This window comes from Hippocampus zosterae, chromosome 17 (genome assembly GCF_025434085.1).
Source record: "Hippocampus zosterae strain Florida chromosome 17, ASM2543408v3, whole genome shotgun sequence".
Lineage (NCBI taxonomy): Eukaryota > Metazoa > Chordata > Actinopteri > Syngnathiformes > Syngnathidae > Hippocampus > Hippocampus zosterae.
In genome coordinates this window covers 12,633,982-12,656,327 of record NC_067467.1, presented here as the reverse complement: position 1 = coordinate 12,656,327, position 22,346 = coordinate 12,633,982, and the positions used below count along the sequence as shown (strand labels likewise).

Here is a 22,346-nt window from a genome sequence, read left to right as displayed (position 1 = left end):
GAGAAAACCCACAGGGGGAGAACATGCAAACTCCACACAGGGAGGCCGGAGCTGGAATCGAACCCGGTACCTGGTATCTGCACTGTGAAGCCAACGTGCAAGCCAACGTGCAAACCACTGGTCTACCGGGCCACCTTACTGGAAGCAATGAAATCAAAATGTTCCCATACAGAGGAGGAACGCCTTTTTCGCGCAGGTTCCATCACAAGCAAGGGACAAGGCTCGAAAAAAGATTGCACTGTTCCACTGCTGCGCATAGGTGTGACAAGCGCAGGAGCCCGAAATCCACAAAATAAGAGATAACAGGCGATCGCCATTGCGTTTTGCAACCTATTTATACAGTAGTCTGTACTGTTTGCAATGCATGCCAAACATCCGACCACTCCCAAAGCGTTAACGCGATTCAGCCGGCCGGCGAGGCTTCATACGTCATCATTTCCGGGTTTTGCCGAAAGGCGAGCGCCTCGATACAAGCTTCGTGGAACGCCCCTCCCATTACTCGACACAAGCTTCGGAGCCTTGGCCTATTTCGTCCCATCACTACTTTTAAGCTGTTTGACAACGCAATTGTTGTTTACTGTAAAACTAAACACACAAGAATAATTTATATATATTGTATATTTAGGTACAAAACATCATTAATTTTTTAAAAAACGGGGCTCGTGCTAATACTATCAATGGATTAATGGTCAATGGCCATTAACCTGCTAACTCTTTGGTCGTTATGTTCCTTCAAACGACGACTATTCACACACAAACACAAGGGTAACATAACACTACTCAAAGGCACATCCCAATCTATGAAAAAGGAGTTAGAATTCTAGAGTTCAATCGCAATTTTCTCCTGTTGTCATTTTGTATGCGCGTGAGAGGCCAACACGCACAAGAAACAGACAATATTTGTTTTCATTTTTTGAAAATTTCTATTTTTTAGTATCTTCTTAATTTCCCTTTTTTCATCATTTATTTTCTCACCCTTTTAAGTTATATTTTACGTTGCTTTTTCATGGATTCAAGGAATCTTCCTTTCTTCAAAATTCTGCCCACATTGTAACACCACCACCACCAAAAGCTCATCCTGGTGACAACAGTGGCTGATGCGTAGCGCTCTCCTTGACGTTTCCAACATCGTTGGCCGGTCATCATTTCTACTCAACATGAATTGACTTTCATCAGAGGACAGCACTCAGTCCCACTGGTCCAACGTCCAGCGTGAAGGCTCCCCACACCGGGCACAGACGATGACGCCCGTGCCTGGTGGTGTGGTCAGGTATCCTTGCAGGTCGTCTAGCACGCAAACCAAGCTAATGTAATCGGCTTCGAATGGTCTGATGTGACACTTGGGTGCCTCTCACCTCCCTTATATGTGCCTGGAGTGGAGAGGCATTCATCAACTGGTTACTCAGGGCATTGTTCACAATGTAGCGGTCATCAGCATGGAATGTGGCCAAAGGACATCCACTTCTACATCTTTCCGTGACTCTTCCAGTCTCTCGGTATCTCTGTTGCAAATTGCTGACACTGACAATCTAAACTCAATGGGCACTTCCGTCTGAGAATGTCCTCTTTAAAAGCATCACAATAGCAAGGTACTGTTGATACATTGTTCGGTATCGTCTTGGTGTTATTGTGTGTGTGTGTGTGTGTGTGTGTGTGTGTACGCGCATGGGTCCTCGACCACGCAAAACCATGACATTGTAAACATATATCACACCACTTCAACTAAAACATCTCCATTCCATCTTGATGGTTTTATTTCAATTCAGATGCTGTGGAATACAACGAGACAAATACACATGCTGTATCTTCATTCATGGATGGCGACATCTGGGAAATATGGTAATGAGTAAATCAAATTGTAACTTTCAGGTGAGCTTATGATTTGCCTTTCTTTTCTTGAGGCGGTTCTTAAGAGCGAGAAGGTCAATGTAGAGGATCTGATTTAGGACAGCAGAGGCACAGAGTAATCCACCATGTAAAGCTCCAGCCATGCCATTACAGAATACATCCTGACCTGCAAAGGCACACACACACACACAAAGAATTAGTAGATACCGTACATACACAATTACAGACCTGTATGAAACTGACCACAATGTTTTTATGCTGTTTCTTTGCTTTGCGCACCTGTTAAGTACAGACCACTGATTGGAGTTTGTGGTCTGGTCCTTGCAACCGTTTCTGGGGTGAAGCGCTCCAAATTGTGTTCAGCACCATACATCTCACCTCTCGGTGCACCCAAATAATGTACATTAGTCAGAGGGGTGGCTGCATCAATCATAACCACCTGCAGACAAAAATACACACACACAAATGTTGGTAAAGACATAATATTATTCAAACTGGTCGATCTGAAAGGAAAAGCAGCAAATATAACATCTGAAGAGAATATGAATACATTTACTTTAAAAGATGCATTTAGTGCATATAAGCAAGCAAATAGTGAATGCATATTAAAATTAAGGAACCAATGTGAGGTACACGCATAAATATACACACTTTGTCTTGTAATTGGGGGAAGATGGTTATGGCCCAGTTCAGCATCTCCTGAGCCATGCTGTTTTTTAGATCCAGGTAATCCTGTCCTCTCTTGCCAATCTTTGTCCCCTCCCATTCTTCAAACCACTCATAGCGAGCCATGGTTAACAAAGTCATACAGGACTTTCCTAAATGGAAAAAAAAGTGGTGAGTCACAGGTACACATTTTCTCGTGCGTTTTTGCACCTGCAGCGTTTGGAGGGAAAAAAATTATGCTTTCAAATCACATTTATCGAGTTTTGAAGTATTATCGACTCCATTAAGCTTCAAAATGATAACAGCAACTTTCACAGCAGCAATCCAAACCTCCGACCTCCAGCATGACCCCTCTAAGCACACAGAAGTACATTGTGTGTATGTTTCCCCCACCCCTTTGAAACTCCCTAAAGACAATAAAAAGCAGGAGATGAGTGCAACATCTCAGAACTATCCCGAGACTGTAATGGTTTGCAAATCTCAGGTAGGTCCAGAGCTGTTCCGAGATTGTAAACTATTACATTTTTTGCGCCACTCTCCTCGCGAGAAAGACAACTCTGCTAGACTCCTAGTCTCTCTTTGAGATTTAAAGTTTGTCTTAAGAGTCTGATTGCCTGCTAGACCTGACAATCTTCTTGATGACACATTCATTCATATTACTTCTGTGCGTGCCCCATAAGTAATACACCCCACACATCCCACAATGCACTGCATCAAATGTAAACAACACAAGTTTGGCAGGGTAGAAAGCTTGCCGCTTATTTAAGAAACCACCACAATATCGAAGTGAGTGAGAGAACACGCACGCCGTTAATGAATTGGGTTTTGCCTTCCCGTATTTCTACACACCACACTGAGAGTTACCTGGTTGCCGGATGTTAGATGTGGGGTCTTTGGCAGATGGAAAGGTGATGAACATCATAGGAATGTTTCCCAGTACTTCTTCTCTGCTCAGCGAAGAGTATCGTTCCATTCTTCACACGTCATTCAAACACACCCACATATTAATGAAATCCAAAATAATACAAATTGAGACCAAAATAGTTGAAGTTTACCCACACTACAGTGTTAAAACTATAAATACATGGCGGTGGCAAACTGTGTTATTGTATTTATACCTATAAATGTTGCTTTGTCCTTACTTGTGCAGCACATTGACCGCCAACAATATGATGACCACTTGCAGGATCTAAGGTCTTGTCTTGTGTTTGTCAGCCCCAATCCCTTGTGTGTCCTAGGTACCCCTGCCTCTCGATAAGTGCAGCCAAATTAGTTCCTCACCATAGACATCATCAATCCAGTTCATTCGTGTGTTAGGGAACTTCAACATGATTAATTTTGATTCATTCATTTCATCAGTATTTATTTAGGTTGCACTAAGCCAGCTGAGGCGGCCCGGTGATCCAGTGGTTAGCGCGTTGACCTCACAGTGCAGAGGTACCGGGTTCAATTCCAGCTCTGGCCTCCCTGTGTGGAGTTTGCATGATCTCCCAGGCCTGCGTGGGTTTTCTCCGGGTGCTCCGGTTTCCTCCCATATTCCAAAAACATGCATGGCAGGCTGATTGGGCGCTCTAAATTGTCCCTCGGTGTGAGTGTGGGCGTGGATGGTTGTTCGTCTTTGTGTGCCCTGCGCTTGGCTGGCAACTGATTCAGGGTGTCCCCCGCCTACTGCCCGAAGACGGCTGGGATTGGCTCCAGCACCCCCCCGAGACCCTTGTGAGGATAAGCGGATCGGAAAATGAATGGATGGATGGATGGATGGATAAGGCAGCGGCACTCGTGAGTCTTTCCTCCAACCTTGTCCTGTTGTGTAAAGTGTGTTTCCACCTGTGTTAGTACTTGCTTGCCCCCCCCCCTCCCATGATAGTATTTTAAAACTTTATAAAATATTTATTTATTCCATTGGGACAGTATACATTAATCAACACAACAGTGTAAATGCGCCGGACTTACCATACAAAAAGTACTCGCTTGTCATCATCCCCCCCCTCCCCCGCTAGTACTCGTTGGTCTTAGAAAATCCAAACCATGCATTTTACTCGTCCCCAACCCCCACACTTATGGGAGACCGTTTCTCTTTCGTCATCACATGGAAGGGTCGTGACAGTAAAACACAGGCCAGTTTAAAAAATACGCTAGCATGCATCCACGCTAGCATATGTTTTTTTTAAAAACGCATCAAGACCAAAACTGAGTTTGTGTTGTATTGAAGTTTTTAACAATCTTTTGATCAATCCTAATCGACAAATCCATTACCGGTTTTCTGTGTCCGAAATGAAAAGATGGGCAAGTATTCCATCAAACATGCCAGCTTCCTTTGCGTCATTGTCAGAGTCAGTCTCATTGCTGTGCAGCTCCTCAAAAATGATGCTTTTGCGAAAGATTTGTTTTTTGTTTGTGGACAGCCCTTTAGAGTTTAAGATATAATATCTGGCTCTTCTTAATTCTCTTTTTGATGTACTGTATTAAAGTTATGATTTGTGTGTTTGATATAATCCCTGGGATGTAAGCGTGGCAGTGGATGGCAGAATATGAATCAATTTTCTGGTGGGAACCTATTGCGTATGACTTCTCAAAGATGGGGGGTATTGGATTTTGTGATAAACCATTTTGCCAGTACATTTTGTTTTTGCAATGGGAGTTAAAATAACAAGAGATAGGGAGAAAATCAATACAAAAACAACTAACTTACAGTGTATCCAAGTCGCTGTCTTTATACATCCAGAAATTAGTGGAAACGATTCCCAGCTCTTCTTTGGTTCCGTCCAGACCAACAAAAACCAAGAAGGAACCCATGCCATGGCGCACCATACTCAACAATGACTGAATCTCTACTCACACAGGATTAGCAGCAAAGTTAAACAACCACTGTCAAATTGCAATCCAGAGACTCATGTCATGATGTGTGAGTGCATGTATCACCTGATTTTTGTTGTATGTGATTTGGCAGAAACTTTTGGAATGTGTTGAAGATTCCAGCATTAGAAATGACAACAGGAGCGAGGATCTCGATCTCCTCTTGTCCTTTCAGCACAGTCACTCCTGTTAAAAAATACATCCCAATAAAACCCAGAACATTAAAAAGGAGAGTAAATGGGGAAAAAAAAATCAAATATCAATATAATTATATGGTGGGTGGCCCGGTGGTCCAGTGGTTAGCGCATCGACCTCACAGTGCAGGGGTCCCGGGTTGAATTCTAGCACCGGCCTCCCTGTGTGCCATTCGCATGTTCTCCCCGGGCTTGCGTGGGTTTTCTCCTGATGCTGCGGTTTTCTCCCACATTCCAAAAACATTCACGGCAGGCTGATTGAACAGTGTGAGTGTGAGTGCGGATGGTTGTTCGTCTCTGTGTGCCCTGCGATTGGCTGGCAACCGGTTCAGGGGGTCAGAAGACGCCACCCTTGTGAGGATTAAGTGGATCAGAAAGTGGATGGATGGATAATTATAGGGTAGAGGTCCATCCATCCATCCATCCATCCATCCATCCATCCACTTTCCGAACCGCTTGATCCTCACTAGGGTCGCAGGGGCTGCTGGAGCCTATCGCAGCCGTCTTCGGGCGGTAGGCGGGGGACACCCTGAATCAGTTGCCAGCCAATTGCAGGGCACACAGAGACGAACAACCATCCACGCCCACACTCACACCGAGGGACAATTTAGAGCGCCCAATCAGCCTGCCACGCATGTTTTTGGAATGTGGGAGGAAACCGGAGCACACTCTGTCAGAATTATTTTTTTTTAATCGTGATTTATCAAGTTGTAATGGGTGACTCATCCAAACACAACACACACACACACAATAATTTCACTCCATTTTTCATTAGTCATTTAAGTGGCCCTTATTTCTTTTTCCTCACGGCCCAAAATTCTAGGCTGCCCTTATGACTATAAAATTGGCTGGGGAACTAGGGAAATCATGTTTTTTAGGAATGGTGAGACACGACTTCAGCTCTGGCAAAACAACCCAGCTGCCAAAATATAAAAGGCAAAGAAAACGTTTTATCCTAAGAACAAACAAAAAACATAAATTGACGGGGGAGGGGAAGGGGGAAGGGGGGACTGATCGTTTCCTTACCACGAGCTTTCCCCTGCTGGTTGAGCAGAATACGCTGCACTGGCGCCCTGACCAAGACAGCGCCCCCTGTTTGTTGAATGACAGGGATGATGTGAAAGGCAAACTCACTTGCGCCTCCTCTTGGATAGTATGCACCACGTTTGTAATGGTGAAGAAGGAGCGCATTGATGAGAAAGCTAGACTGTTTTGGAGGCACACCTTCAAGAAAAAAAACATGGAAAAAAACATTGAATGAGTCGAAAATGTATGCGCTTGATCTATATCAAGAATACTGTCTTTAAAATATTGTGATTGTCCTGTACCATAGAAAAGGTAGGCAGATAAAGCCTGAAGGTCTTTGTTTTTTGTGAGACGGGATATTACTTCAGAGTGGTTTGTGGTTGCTAGGCGGAACACTGAAGATATGCGATCTAATAGACCAGTCCACACCAGGAAGTTGACAAGCCAGTATGGAACAATCTTCAAAGAGGCAAAAAGTGGCGTCCGCTGTGAGGCTAGCTGTAAGTGAGCAAACACACATATTATGATAATGTTTAAATTATACATCCATTTTCTGAACCGCTGTATCCTCACGAGGGTCGCGGGTGTGCTGGAGCCGATCGCAGCTGAAGCAGTAGGTGGGGTACACCCTGAACCGGTTGCCAGCCAATCGGAGGGCACACAGAGGCAAACAACCATCCGCGCCCACGATCATACATCGGGGCAATTTCGTGTGTTCCATTAATCTTCGATGCATGTTTTTGGAATGTGGGAGAGAACCGGAGTACCCGGAGAAAACCCACACAGCCACAAAGAGAATATGCAAACTTCAACCAGTTTAAATTACTCTACTTATTTCTCAAATTTTTAATACAACATAAGCTGAATTATTTTTTTGAACTTACAATATAGCAGTTTTTAAAAAAGGTCTCCTGCATTATTCATCTGGCAAATTTTTGTTCCATGTCCCACAAGTAGGACATGTGCCATTTTTAGAAATAGACCAATTTTACCTGTCTACCAGAATCAAGAATATCAAAGTCAGTTATCCTAAGAAGAAGACAATTATAGTTGAGGTGCCTTTTTTTCTCAGCCTCCTCAAAGTTTTACGCCTTGAAGTTTCAGAGGAGAGTGACGGTGTTAAATTGAAGTTTATGAAGTACGATATTCAAGTTAATGCTGTACAAAATTGCAATACCCGAATACGAATGACAATGACCATGATAAATCTTATGTACCAGACATAATAACAAGGTCGTGATCGTGTAGTGGTTAGCACCCTGCGTTGTGGCCGCAGCAATCGTGGTTTGAATCTTGGCCATGGCACGTGCAAAGACCCTACTTGACTTCTGGGCGGCCCGGTGATCCAGTGGTTAGCGAGTCGACCTCACAGTGCAGAGGTCGTTGATTTGATCCGACCAACCTGTGTGGAGTTTTCTCCGGGTACTCCGGTCTCCTTCCACATTCCAAAAAACATGCATGGCAGACGGATTGAACATTCTAGTCTAAAGTGTCCCTAGGTGTGAGAGTGAGCGTGAGCGTTGATGGTTTTTTTGTCTGTCTGTGCCCTGCGATTGGCTGGCAACCTGTTCAGGTTGTCCCCCGCCTACTGCGCAAAGACCACTGGGATCGGCTCCAGCAGCCCCCACAACCAACCCTTGTGAGGATAAGGGATCGGAAAATGGATGAATGGATATTAACAACATCACATACAGGATCTACAAATGCATTTAACTCCTCAATCATTTCAACCTCATCATTTCCCTTTCATCTACCAAAAAACAACAACAACAAAAAGAAAACTGTTAGATGCCTCAAACAATTCAATTACAAATCAATTCATGGTTACTTCCTCCTCTTACTCTACCTTCATAATTCGAAAGAACTCGTCAATAGCATCTTCCTCTCCTGGGAACTGCTTCTTCAGATTAGCTGCCATTTCAGTCTTCCCTGCGTGTATACGATACTCCCTAAGTGAGGGCGGAATGAAGTCGAATGGGTGAAAGATGGTATTTTAAAAAAAAGAATAAAATGCAGATTTTATTTAGTCTTACCTGTGTTTTCCAGGCTGGCCCAAGAGCAATGTATCGAAGTGTTGCTCAAGCCGAGTAAATTGCATCTGGCCCTCTGTGATCTGATCCAGGGCGACCCTAAGAAGACTGTTCTCATGAAGCTGGCCAAGATAATGAATGCCTGGCCGAAAAAAAAGATATTAATTACTTTTTTTTTTTTGCTCCCATTTGTTTTGAGGGAGTGTGCAATTGGCACACCGACTGCAGGAATGTTCACCAGAGCTGTTGCCCGTGAACTGAATTTTAATTTGTCTGCCATCAGCTCTTTCCAAAGGCTGTTCAGACAATTTTTGCCGTACATCCAACCAGCCTCACAACTGCAGACCACGTGTAACAACGCCAGTCCAGCACGTTGACCGCTAAAATCGTCTGAGACAGGCTACACGGATAGCTGCTGCAACAATCGGTTTGCAAAACCAAATAGTTTCTGCACAAACTGTCAAAAACCATTTCAGGGAAGCTCGCGTGCATGCTCGTCATCTTCATCGGGTCTCTCAACTTCTGGTGAAGTAATCACGCCCCACCGTAAATTCAAGATTTGCCTGCTTTATTTTATTTTTTAAATATTTATTTTGTGAAAATGAGACCGATAGGATGATTATGGCGCAGTGTTATTATTAACACAAAAAATATATTACTAACATGTACAAAGACACATAATTGGTTGTTTGTTTGTTTTTCTGCTCGCACTCCTCGGATCTACTGTCATAGATCCACCGGTAGATCAGGATCGACGTAATGGGCACCCCTTCCTGTATACAATTTCCTGCAGTCCGTTGGGAGTTGGAAACGAAAGATAGAAATAGAGGAATTGACTTACCCACATCAAACTCAAAGCCCTTATTTTGAAAGGTGTGAGTGCAGCCACCCGCCTGATCATGCTGCTCCAAAACAAGAACTCTCTTTCCAGCCTTGGACAAGAGAGCCGCAGCTGTCAAACCCCCGATACCGCTGCCAATAACCACAGCATCCAGAGAATTGGGAACCCGATCCACACGGAATCCTGTCGGGTTTAGAGGTGAAAATATGATAAACGTTGTAAAATGGTTCCAGGACATAAATGTTTTGAGTCTATTTTTTATGATTCCAATCTCATACTATGGCAGGCTTGCCTATTTGAATGTGTTTTGTGTCGGTAGTACCCATTCTCAGAAGTGCGCTGGTACAATTTAGTTGTATTGGGGGTTAGCAAAATTATTATATTTGGTGTATTAGAGGGCGGGCGGCCCGGTAGTTCCAGTGGTTAACACGTCGGCTTCACAGTGCAGAGGTACCGGGTTCGATTCCAGCTCCGGCCTCCCTGTGTGGAGTTTGCATGTTCTACCCGGGCCTGTGTGGGTTTTCTCCGGGTGCTCCGGTTTCCTCCCACATTCCAAAAACATGCGTGGCAGGCTGATTGAACACTCTAAATTGTCCCTAGGTGTGAGTGCGAGCGTGGTTGGTTGTTTGTCTCTGTGTGCCCTGCGATTGGCTGGCAACCGATTCAGGGTGTCCCCTGCCTACTGCCCGGAGACAGCTGGGATAGGCTCCAGCACCCCCCGCGACCCTTGTGAGGATCAAGCGGTTCGGAAGATGAATGAATGAATGAATATTAGAGGGCAAGCTGTGTGCCCTATGATCGTCTGGCAACCGGTTCAGGGTGTCCCCTGCCTAATGCCCGAAGATGGCTAGGAAAGGCTCCAGAACCCCCCGCGACACTTGAGAGAATAAACCGGATCCGAAAATGGATGGAGGGATAATTATATGGTCGAAGTATTCTGCCAGAATAATATTTAAATAGATTTTTTTAATCGTGACTTTTCAAGTTGTAATGGGTGAAACAATCGATTTTAGTTCATTTCCATATTCTGTCCATTCATTTTTCTTTCCAATACTGCTTGTCCCCGTAAGCATCACGGGTGAGTTGGAACTTTCTGACTTAGGATTTGTCAAACTTACCCATACAGATATACCCTTGATTTTCACGTATTTTTTTCAGATCCACAAATACATTTGGGATTTTCACTTGTTTTCCCAATTTTGTTGGCGTCTACTTTATATAAAGCAGGATCAAGCAGGAAGCTGTTTTATAAACATCTTCTTAAATGAATGATTATTCCCGGAAAACACTTGCTCAAGTCAAGTTCTATTCATACAAGTTCCATTTTTCAATGTAAATATGTAGTTGTCATCATTTCAATGGATTTGATATCGCGAGATCCTATAAGATATAAAATCACCTGCAAGGTTTATGGGAGTGAAGAACAATTATCAGTCATTGTTAATAACAGTAATGATAATAGTTGAGTAATGTTACGAAACTCTTATTTGTAGATTAAATAGACATTAAAAGTGCAGACAATGAGGAAGATTGATTATTTAATCTGAAAATATCACAATGTTACCTTTCTTGAGCCTGTCATCCCTCTTTCGGTCATCATTAACCAAGGGTCCCGGAGGCCTAAGGTACGCCTCACTAAAAACCTTGTAGCGTTGGGAAATGGTCAAGTATATGATGAAAAGCAAGACAAACAAAACAGCGCTCAATAAAGGAAACAGCCACCACCACATCATATCGGAGAGCGTCGCACCCTAAACCTCACCAAAATCCCAAATAAAGAAATGGTGGAAAGTTTGAAGATTGAAAGGAGGTGAGGCGGAGTTACTGTATAGTATGAAGGGGGACATTTCAGATAGCCCTTGAGAGCTTTGAAAAAGGGATTCATTGATAAGAAATGTTTTGGGGTGAGGTATAGGAAAAGGGGAAGAGATGCCTATTAAGAACGAGAGAGCATATGAAAAGAAAGAAAAAAACCTCCTGACCTTTTTGTAATTAAAGTATGACCACGAAAAAGAAAGACATCACATTGACTAAATCATGGACACGAGACTCCCAGAAAACAGAGAACTGGTTGTGAATCGCTTCATCAGGGTGAAGTCACACAGTTATGTAAAACCATGACGATTTTAGTGGTCATTATTGAAGTACCTTTGGGCATTTTTTTCCGACAAGAAATTAAAACTGTGACTTCAAACTTGAATCTTCGGAACAAATTCGCTTTCTAAACTGTGAAGCGCATCTGGTCATTGGGTATTGAATTGTGCAAGTACTGTATATCAGCATGACTTTTCTTTTTTTAATCCAACAGCTGTGATTCTCAAAATTGCAATTGCAAGTTTGGGGAAAATATTTTCAGTCATATATTTTTATCACACATTTATGCAAGCTAACCAACCCTTGGGTAAAATGTTCCTGTTGCCATGAAAGAAAATGCAATGAAAAATTAAATTATGAGAAAGTCAAAGACAGAAAGTAGTTAATTGTCCGCAACCATGCTGGGTAAAATAAAACAGCATGATGAGGAAAATTCCAGATAACATGTAAATAATCACATTTGGGTTTGTGAGCTGCATACAGGTAAACCATCAGAGTGGTGTTTGCTATTATCATTTTTAAAACGGGGGTGCCCAACCAGTCGCGAGATTGACCGGTAGCCTGCGGACGGGTCCCAAATTGATTGCGAAGGGTCTAGATTCCAGGACAATGGAATAAAAATGTGTGTGCGTGCTATTAATACATAGTTTTGTGTCAGTGCACACTGGACCATCAGCATCATATCAGTTTCACTTTCACAAAATGTATTTCAAAAAAACAGGTCACCTTTAACCTTTAAGCGGGCAGCAGTCTGCAGTTGCTTGTGATCAGAGCTGTTGCATTACGTCTTTTTGATTCTTCTTCTTTCAAAGTTTACGTCTTTTTTATCCTTCTTCTCTTTCAAACTTTTTGCAATTCAACGATGGCGCCGGTAAATGGGAATCTGGACTGCCAGGAGATGAATTTTAAAACGTTACACATACGTACGATAGTTTCTACTCTGCAAAAGTACATCCATCCGATGCCTCCGCATCACGCCTCGACTAAGGTAGGCAGAGATTTTCTTTTTACAAACTCTCCAACTCTTTATTTATAGGACTTTATTACGTTTCGTTCAAGTAAAGAGCCATTACGGGTGTTGCTCATCATGGCGGGCGTGCGAAGGCACACGAAGGGTAGATCTTCGGTCAAAAAAAGTTGGGCATCCCTGCTTCAAGCAAAATGGTAAGACATCACAATAGCAGAAGTGAGATCAAGTCATATATGCGCAAGTCACAATTAAGTCTGAAGTCATAACCTTCAAGTCTCAAGTAAAAAAGAAAATCAGTCGAGTCGAATCGCTACCAAATATCAAACGAGTTGAGCCATTACTTGGTTCATGGTAAGTTGTAAAACAAATCAATGTTCCTCAGTCACACCAAATAAATTGCCCTGAAAAAAGGTTTGCTCCCTTCTAAATTTTTTTTGCAGTTTCCTCACCATGTTCAAAATTATCAAGCTAATGTACAGACCAGACAAAGATGACCTAAGTAAACATAAAATGCAGTTTTAAAACGATTATATTTCTGAATATGTATTCCAAGCTAAAGCTAGCCCTGCGCGAAAAAGCATTTGCCCCTCTTGTGAAATCATGATTTCCTGTGACTAATGACATTTCTTTCGGTTAATTTTCACTGAACACACCAAAGCCTGATCCAAAGAAACTGAAGAACAGATGAGAAATAAAGTCATTGACATCTATTAACCTGCCGTTCTTCCATAAAATTATTTTTTTGTAGTCGAGCTTCTCCAAGTCCACTTTCCGTTCAGGATCATTTCGGAACCGTAACACTGTACCCGAAAAGAAAAAGGACGTTCATAATCCACTCTGGCAATACAGAATGCAGGGTGAAATGTCGTTAGCGCCCCCAATTGATACTAAAAGCCTGGGTCGTAAAAGTTAAAAGGCGACATTGAATATTTAATCTTAATTATGTAACTCATATCCACATATTGAAGAGGCCTGGATCAGATCATTAAAAAAACAGCTGCACTGTACACATCGACACGGAGGGAAACATTTTTTAAATGTCAGATACATTATGCATTGGGTGAAAATGAGAATTGACCTTCAGTACAAACAGCATTAAAACAAGTTCGGCAAGTGCAGAAAATATCCACCAAAGGTAATCTGTTTTAGTTTTTAAGGTATTGTATTTTCTTTGCGTTTTCGTTTTCGGCCTTGGTTTCCTCATTTTCAATTTTTAGTTCTGGCAATGCTCATTTCCAAATTGATAAAAAGTTAACAGGTCAAACTATGTTTGGGGACACCAGTCTTTGAATAACCAACCAAACTTTGTTAAACGTTTATGCCGAACCGATTCTAAATGATGACAAAGAAGGCCCCAACAATTGTTTTTAATTGAAAAATCAATCAAGGGTGACAAAAGGCTCAGGCAATGCTGCCAGCATTTGATGCAATCCTGGGCCAAAGATCAGCACACTCCTTGGCTACTGGGCCAGTAATTGCAGAACCTGAGGGCACAAAAATAAGAAAATAATTCACAACTTTCTCAGAAGAAGCAATGCTGTAAATAGAAATTTCTAGCTCGAACTTGGTGCATTCATAAAAATATATTTACATTAAAAATTGAACCCATCAATCACGTAAGTTCTATTGAATATGACTTGGTCAAAACAGATTTATCAAATCCAACTTCCAACATCTGCCTTCAAACTTGTTGCCATTGATACCAGTGCTTTGTCACATTGTTTTGATAGCCTATTCTCACATGGTGACGAGATCTCATTTGACGCAAGTCACACGAATGGATACAAAATGGACATTAAAAGAAGTGATTTATGGGTAGATGCAATAGCTTTGTTGCTACTATGTGAGACATGGTTGTTACACCTTTCAATTGACTGCAGGGGGCAAGTGATGGGGTGTATGTGTTCGAGAGAGAGACAGATTTAACTCACGTGATCTTTGATCATTTTTCACCCTCTCCAATATTTTTTTGTAGTTATAAAATTCCATTTTACTGCATCGTGATGCCTGTATTGCCACAAATAGTGTATCGCACAGCACTGTCAAGTCAACTTCAGTTTCACCTGTGTGATCCATTACTGAAACTGTTTTGTTCAGCAATTGCTCTCTATTCAGAAACATTTACATCGGCATCACGATTCGCTTGATTATTTCTCCCACCTCACCCAGTAACACAGGTGAGAGGCAACAGGAAGAGAAAGCAAAGAATGCAACGGGTAGAACTTTTGTCTCATCGCTGATTGAGACAGCAGAAACTGTTTTATATACTGCCATCTCACCCACAGTGATGAAGTCTCTATCCTCTTGCGCGACATCTCACACTTGTCACTGATCAGACAAAGCAAGTGCTTTTGCAAGAGGGTAGCAGTTGCATGTGAGCCTTGAGACTGCTTTTACTAGTGAGCCTGGTATGGGGTTTTTTTCAGGGCGACTATCGAATATTTGTTGTCATGGAGGCCACTAACCGATATTTGAAGCTGATATTCAGATGCCGAAAAAAAATGAAACAAATCTTAGTAATTTTTTTATCACAAACACTGCTGCTCTAGACTGTTAAAATGTGTTTTAGGCACGTTTAATAAATTTCATTTGTGATTGTTAATATGTTTGAAGTTTTTTTTTAGACTTTAGAAACTGGACATCTTTGTTATAAAATCCTAACTAAAGTGGATAGTAAAATAGATAAATAAAACTAGTAAAATATCTCAAGGTTGACCAAAAAGTCAATATACAGTAACGAAATGTTCATCTTTTACGCATCACTATGTATCTTTGTTTTAAAGCTCAATAACAAAAAAGTGCGCCCTCAACACAGGCCAACAGAGAAATAAACATCTCATCAACACGACTGTCTGTGGGCAGGCCAATGCCGGAGCAGTCTCAGCAGACAGAGGTGGGCTGTGGCTAGCAGAGCCAAAATAACTCAGTTTTTAATTCAGTGTATATCGGCCATTGGATTTAAAAAAAATAAAAAAATAAAATATCAAAACTATCAAAACAATGTGACGAAGCACCGGATACAAGCGGCCGAAATGAGTTTTCTCCGCAGGGTGTCCGGGCTCTCCCTTAGAGATAAGGTGAGGAGCTCGGTCATCCGAGAGAGACTCAGAGTCGAGCCGCTTCTCCTCCACATCGAGAGGAGCCAGATGAGGTGGCTTGGGCATCTGATTCGGATGCCTCCTGAGCGCCTCCCTGGTGAGGTGTTCCGGGCATGTCCCACCGGGAGGAGACCCCGAGGAAGACCCAGGACACGCTGGAGAGACTACGTCACCCAGCTGGCCTGGGAACGCCTCGGGATCCCCCGGGGAGAGCTGGAAGAAGTAGCTAGGGAGAGGGAAGTCTGGGCTTCCCTGCTAAAGCTGTTGCCCCCGCGACCCGGCCCCGGATAAGCGGTAGAAGATGGATGGATGGAAAAAAATAAAAGACACCGATAACCTCCAAAATGCCAAATATTGGCTGGCATAATGGGTCCATTACAACTCTACATATCAAAATTCAATTTTTATGGAACAACAAAAAATATAACCTACCTTTCATTTCCCCTTTATTATTTACAATGACACCTGCATTGTCCTCAAAGTAGAGAAAGACTCCATCTTTTCGCCGATAGGACTTCCGCTGCCTGATCACAACCGCCGGATGCACTATGGAGAGGGGAGATTACTTAGTATACGTTTCAAAACAACCAAGCAGAAAAATAAATGAATAAATCCAAGTACCGTATTTTCACGACTATTCGACGCATCGTACTAATGGCCGCAGTCTCATTAATGCGTGACATTTCTGTATTTTACACATACACAGGACGCATCGTACGAATAGCCGCAGTTTTACAGTGGTAAAACATACGCCACCTTAAACATACGGCATGCATGCGCGCACTCTAACACGTTAGCTTGAAGCATACGGTAGCATGCCAAGACATACAGATAAGATAAAAACACGTTTTTAAAAAGGCAACGAAAGCAGAACTGAGTTCGGGTGTATTTTATTTAGCCATCGTACAATGTTCTCACGTTTTTCGATCAATCATCACCCAGAAATCCATCAAAGTCCTCATCCTCTGTATCAGAAGCAGAGGACTGCACATCTCAGTTGTCATTGAATGCATCACATGCTAGTGTGAGTTGCTACGCATTGCCGAGCGGAAAGAAGGAGTAGCAACAGCAAAGTCAACATTTCTCTCGTGTGAAGCTTTCCCACATTTGAAAGTAAAGAACAGAGCGAAACATGGTGGCAGCGCGTGTGTGTAGAAAGAATTGAACAATTGTGCAAGTACCGTAATCCATCAAAAATGCCGCGTTCCCTCTCGATGTTGCGTATTGTGGCGTAACTCGCCAAGCGCTGCCTCTCACTCTTTGTAAAGTTGTGTTTGCCACCGATCATCCATTGTTCCCATGCCGTTTGCAACTTTACTTTGAACGCCCGGTTGATGCCAATGTCCAGCGGTTGGAGTTCTTTAGTCAAGCCTCCGGGAATAACGGCAAGCTCAGAGTTCATTTGCTTGACTTGTTTTTTCACCGCTGCTGTGAGATGGGCACGCATGCCAAAAGCATAACCGGTGGCTTTAAGTTTGAAATGAGCTTCGTAGGCGTGTCTTTTTGTCGAATTTATTTTCAGGGGTTCTTAGAAACCAAAACCGGAGTTGTTTTGCAACAATGCACATTGCCACACGCTATACAAGTGTTGGTACTCGCTTGAGGCGTCCACTTACACGCCCACCCTTCACCATTGGCGGACTAGCTTGTCTGTCCTCTCTCCCTCTCTCTCTCTCCCTCTCCATATATGTATATATACACGCCCACCCTTCCCTGATTGGCCGACTTCTTTCACAGTCACTTCCGCCTTTTCTCTATATAAACAGCGTGTCGGCTGTCAGTCAGATTTTGGAACTCAGCGCATATAAAGGACGCTCCGCACCATAAGGCGTCCTGTCCATTTTGGAGAAAATTTAAGACTTTTAATGGCGCCGTATAGTCGTGAAAATACGGTAATTCACAAAGTTTGAGAGTTGTTACTCTAATAGGTTAAATTTCTTTTTGTGCGCACACACGCTCTCTGTCAGCAGTTTAATGTTAAAATGTTTGTATAGTAAGACAACCTTAATGTTTCTCACCCTTCTTTCTGAGCTCAGGCTTGCCTTTCTTGACTGTTGCCATCACCATGTCACCCACTCCAGCAGCAGGCAGACGGTTAAGACGGCCTTTGATACCCTTCACGGAGATGATGTAAAGGTTCTTGGCACCTGATGAACAAAGACCATCCGCAATTAAATCAGGAATTTTACAGGGCATGAAAAAGTAATAAGCAGGAAAAACCGGCGTGAAAAAGTTATAAGCAGGAAAAACAAACAACTGCATACCGGTTCCAATTTTGTAGTACCTAGAGTATGCTCAGGACGACTTCTACCAAAGTACAAAGCGTTCTCTCATTCCCCAAAATGACAATCTGTAATAAAGTTTGAGTTCGGTTAGAATGGCCTCTTCAACCAGAGCTCAGTGCACCAAGAACTTGATGAAGGGCCCCCGATTACTGCAAATGGTGTGTCGCAGAGCACTGTCAGTCAACTTCAGTTTCACCAGTGTGATCTATTACTGAAACGTAGTTTTGTTCATCAATTGATCTCGATTCAGAAACATTTACATCACTATTCGCTTGATTATTTCTCCCACCTCGGTAACACAGATGAGAGGCAACAGGAAGAGATAAAGCAAAAAATGCAACAGGTAGAACTTCTGTCTCATCACTGATTGAGACAGCAGAAACTGTTTTATACACTGCCATCTCACCCACAGTGATGAAGTCTCTATCCTCTTGCGCGACATCTCACATTTGTCACCGATCAGAGAAAGCAAGTGCTTTTGCAAGAGGGTAGCAGTTGCATGGAGTTTTAAATCTCCAAAGAATTACAAAACAAAAATAAAACAGAACATCAGGTCCTTAAAAAGTGCTTAGGTTAACTTCATAAAACCCGTAAGAACAATTTTCTGAGCAATACAAGTACGCAACACCGAACTTGCTTCAGATAATACACAATAAATAACAAACCCTTAAATCACAGTGCTGCAAGTTCGCACTTCAGAAATAACACTGTTCATCATGACAAACTAAAAGCGCTGAAATAAACATCAATCACTTCTAGTAGTCTACAGAGGACACAACTATGCCTCGTATGTGGGGTGTTCACAAGTAGTTTACCGAAGAGCTTTGCTATGTATGGCGCGCTCGCTAGACTGCTAATGCTTTCGGTGCTAACGTTAGCTGTGGATCACTCGTGACTGGGTACTTTGCATTGATGTGGGATGCTAAATTTGAGCTGCACCAGTGGTCAGCAAACTCCTTACAAATTAGGCACGATACTCTACCTTTATCAGCTGTGCCGTCGGGGCGTTTTTGGAATGTAAATTTTCCATTCATTGTGCCGAGAACTCTCACATGCTGCTCCATTTTCACCCTCCACTGCTCAATTCTGCCCACTAAGCCCACCCAACTCCAATGGGAGCCTATCAGTTTCGGCTAAACAAGCACCAAAATAATGGCAGCCAATTAATGTCCCCTTCAGGCTGTAACTGACAGTTGTTTCCCCACCCTCAACAACTCGAACACAGGAAGCAAACACATAAAAAGGGCTATTAGAAAAAAAGCAACCCACCTACAGAAACAAAAGGCAGAGATTAAAATTTAGATTAACGTGAAAAAAATACAGCGCTAAATGTGATGTAATCATTGGCAATTAACACGATAATGCGACACCTCTAAGTCAGGCATGTCCAGCTCCAGGCCAGGAGGGCCACTGTCCTACCCATTTTCCAGTTCTCCCGGCCGCAGCACACCTGATTCAGGTGATCAGCTCATCAGCCAGCTCTGAAGCAGCATTAGAACGATCCTGAGTATTTGAATCAGGTGTGTTGCTCCCGGGAGAGCTGGGAAACAGGCAGGACGGACGGCGGCCCTTGAGGACCGACTTTGGACACCCCTGCTCCAAGTATATTATTTAATAAGGTAGAGATGGCCAAAGAGGTTGATGAAAAGTTATTTTGATAATAGATATCAGTATCTGGAGTTGAACAACATAAAATCAAATCAGCTGAAGATCACTCATGGGGTTCTTCATGGATCAGTGCTTGCCCCAAAACTATTCATATTGTATTTAAATTATATTTGCAGTGTCTGAAAACCACATAGGTGTACCATTTACCTGTCCTCTTCTACTGCAAAAGCACTATTTTGGGTTCAGTTTGAGCGCAGCATTAAGATGTTCTGCTGTACTGAAGTTTGGATAACCATTATTACTTCAAGCATACCAGTGTTGTCGGCACAGTTGATAACAGCGCCCACTGGAAGACCCAACGAGATTCGGAACTTCGCTCCGGATGAACCCCCACGTCCTGTAAAAAGAAACTTTTTGTTCAGAACACACTACAAGCAGGACTTCACAGAGTATAGATCTCCTTAAAAAAAGATGCATTTATTTTCATGTACTTGTTATTTACTTTAAAAAAGGTTGAGTCTCGGGGCATACCCATCCTTCAAGTGTGAAATAAAAGAAAATCCATCCATGAGATGCCAACTAGTTTGGGTGGAAAGCTGCCATTTTCAAGAAGCGGATGGACTACACTAAGGCGCTACCGAGTCAAAACCTAAAGGTTAGCAGAGCTGTAGTTTTAACACCGGCAATTCATATACAACAGCATTAGCCCTCTGCAGCACACATAGTACAGGGGCTAAATCAACAGATTTTGCTTTGCTCGCAACCTTATGTTTAATAATTTCTACAAAAATCATAAGTATCTAGCAATCGCAGCTGCTCGTGCCCTCATAAGAATGACTACTGAGGTTAAAATTGAATGTTAAAAAGTACAAAAAGCCGCCGCTGCCTATTCTGAACTCTCTGCGGCCATAAAAGGTTCAAGTTGAAGACAACGAAGCGAGATGCTAATGCTAGCCCTCGACTGGTGGTGACATTTATTCCCAATTAAGGAAAATCCTATGCATCTGGTTGAAAATAAAAAGGAGTTTGCTCAATACTTAAAACTTATCAGGCAATTTTTTTAAACCTTAGTCCTTGTTGGCTGCGTTTCTTTTCCGTGTTTCTGAATGTGCTTCATATTTAAACTGAAACATTTGTCACTTTTAATAAACAAACTGAAATTTTGAGCCATGTATGAAATAGTGACATCTATATCAATTCCTCACTCATTGGTGATGCTGGACATTGCCGGTTAAAAAAAAAAATTCAGACAGACAAATACACCACTAGCTTACCAGAACGACAATCAACAGATATTGCTGTTTAAAATGGCCCTTCGGAGAATGATTACAACAACGATCTAAACTCTAAAATTCAGTATGAATTATGATGAGTAAAAGAGTGACAGTAGAGGCCTACATTTACTGATGATTTCCCATTAAAAAGTGTCTTTTTCACTATTATTTTAAATGACATTCTGAGATGCATGGATGGGGGCATTTGATGAAGGGACACGGAATGACCAGACAGCGATACTTATTAGGAGAGGCGAGGATAAGTGAGGTAAAAGAATTCGCACCGGGTTACAAGTGAACCCGGACATGGGCAGATGCGCTCTACGTTTCCCTATACAATTTCCTGCAAGGTGTTATCATGTGCTAGAGCATGTAATTAACAATTTTCGTATAGCGTCAGTAACTTACTGTATCGACAAACACCCCATTCATAGCAATTAGAGCAGTATTAAAAATATTTCGTCTTTCTACTTAAGCCTAAGGACGACGTTCACCGCGAGGACATATGTGCAATCATCACCGCTATACAATGGAAGAAAAATCTAAATACCAACAGAAATAAAACTTCACAATAGCTAACAACGTTGATCAAGTACACAACAACTGCAAAGTATCATCCGATGGCAAACTGGAAACATCTGATGGATACAGATTGAACTACGGGTCTTTATTACCTCTCTTCGACATGGCTGCAGTTGGAAAAGAGAGCGAGGACAGGAAGGATTGTGGGAAATAAAGTTTTCTTCTTCCGGGTCGTGTTGGAAACCCGTGCTGCTTTCAAAAAATCGGAAACAGCAAACACCTACTGTGGAATTTTGGTGACTGTTATCTGAACAGGTCACAACATAGTCGTAATCATAAATATTACATATTCCAGTAGTGACGTTGTGTGTCTGTGGTTGTTTTAATTAGAAACAGTGAGAAAATTCGTGGGTTTTTTTTTTTGCTACACAATCACAAGTTCTCAATTGGAGACGGCACCCAAATGAATTAGTTCTTAAGATTTAAGTATACTCGATTTACTTTACGTAATACAAAATCAGAGGTGGGTAAAATAGTCAAAAATTGTACTCAGGAACACTTCTGCTTTACAATGGTATGACGCGATTAAAAGTAAAAACGTATTTCTCCAAATAATTACTCGGGAAAAATAAGTACTCGGTGAGAAACTACTCATGTAGCGACTGAATAACTTGAGTAATGTGGTGTATTTTCAAAATCATCGCCGAAAATAAACAAGGAATGTGCAAATCCAGATACCGCCAGACATTCCCTTTTTGATTGAAATGTGGTCACGTTTATTTATTTATTTTTAAATCAACAGACTGCGTTGCATAAAAAACATAATACAAAGGCTAATATCAATCAGACGACAAATTTAACAAAAGCAAACAAATACAAAAACATCTAGTTTTAAATGAATACATTTCAAATAGTAATAAGGGATCCTAAACAAAAACTAAGAAACATTGAAAACATTAAAATAGGACCATGTCAGGGTTTTATAAGCTTTCTAATTTTTAGAACTTTACAGAACGTAAATATTAATCGAAATC

At 42.1% G+C, this 22,346-nt stretch overlaps 2 protein-coding genes across 2 annotated transcripts; both read right to left on the bottom strand.

Annotated features, from left to right (window-relative positions):
* Positions 1 to 1,736: 1,736 nt before the first annotated feature.
* Positions 1,737 to 13,385, bottom strand: LOC127590192 (all-trans-retinol 13,14-reductase-like). Its single transcript, XM_052049659.1, has 12 exons — positions 11,026 to 13,385; positions 9,462 to 9,644; positions 8,624 to 8,762; positions 8,437 to 8,539; positions 6,893 to 7,088; positions 6,591 to 6,788; positions 5,437 to 5,556; positions 5,207 to 5,345; positions 3,379 to 3,488; positions 2,500 to 2,666; positions 2,128 to 2,287; positions 1,737 to 2,014 (listed from the first exon to the last, which is right to left on the bottom strand). The coding sequence occupies exons 1-12, from the start codon at positions 11,192 to 11,194 to the stop codon at positions 1,866 to 1,868; spliced, it is 1,833 nt and encodes a 610-aa protein (XP_051905619.1). The 5' UTR covers positions 11,195 to 13,385; the 3' UTR covers positions 1,737 to 1,865.
* A 155-nt stretch (positions 13,386 to 13,540) lies between these two features.
* On the bottom strand, positions 13,541 to 21,579 carry rpl23 (ribosomal protein L23). Its single transcript, XM_052049810.1, has 5 exons — positions 21,465 to 21,579; positions 19,830 to 19,913; positions 17,642 to 17,770; positions 16,056 to 16,169; positions 13,541 to 14,009 (listed from the first exon to the last, which is right to left on the bottom strand). Exons 1-5 carry the CDS (start codon positions 21,475 to 21,477, stop codon positions 13,927 to 13,929), a joined length of 423 nt encoding a protein of 140 aa, XP_051905770.1. The 5' UTR covers positions 21,478 to 21,579; the 3' UTR covers positions 13,541 to 13,926.
* Between the last annotated feature and the right edge of the window lie 767 nt (positions 21,580 to 22,346).

Bases quoted from the DNA above. Each gene is read 5' to 3' on its own strand.
- LOC127590192 (XM_052049659.1), bottom strand. From the start codon at position 11,194: ATGATGTGGTGGTGGCTGTTTCCTTTATTGAGCGCTGTTTTGTTTGTC. The intron at 5,557-6,590 runs GTAAGGAAACGA...ATTTTTTAACAG, and splicing joins CCAGCAGGGGAAAGCTCGTG to GAGTGACTGTGCTGAAAGGA. The intron at 2,667-3,378 runs GTAACTCTCAGT...TTTTCCATTTAG, and splicing joins ATCTAACATCCGGCAACCAG to GAAAGTCCTGTATGACTTTG.
- rpl23 (XM_052049810.1), bottom strand. The intron at 16,170-17,641 runs GTGAGAAACATT...CCCTCTCCATAG, and splicing joins GCCTGAGCTCAGAAAGAAGG to TGCATCCGGCGGTTGTGATC. The intron at 14,010-16,055 runs GTAGGTTATATT...TTGTGCCCTCAG, and splicing joins TAATAAAGGGGAAATGAAAG to GTTCTGCAATTACTGGCCCA.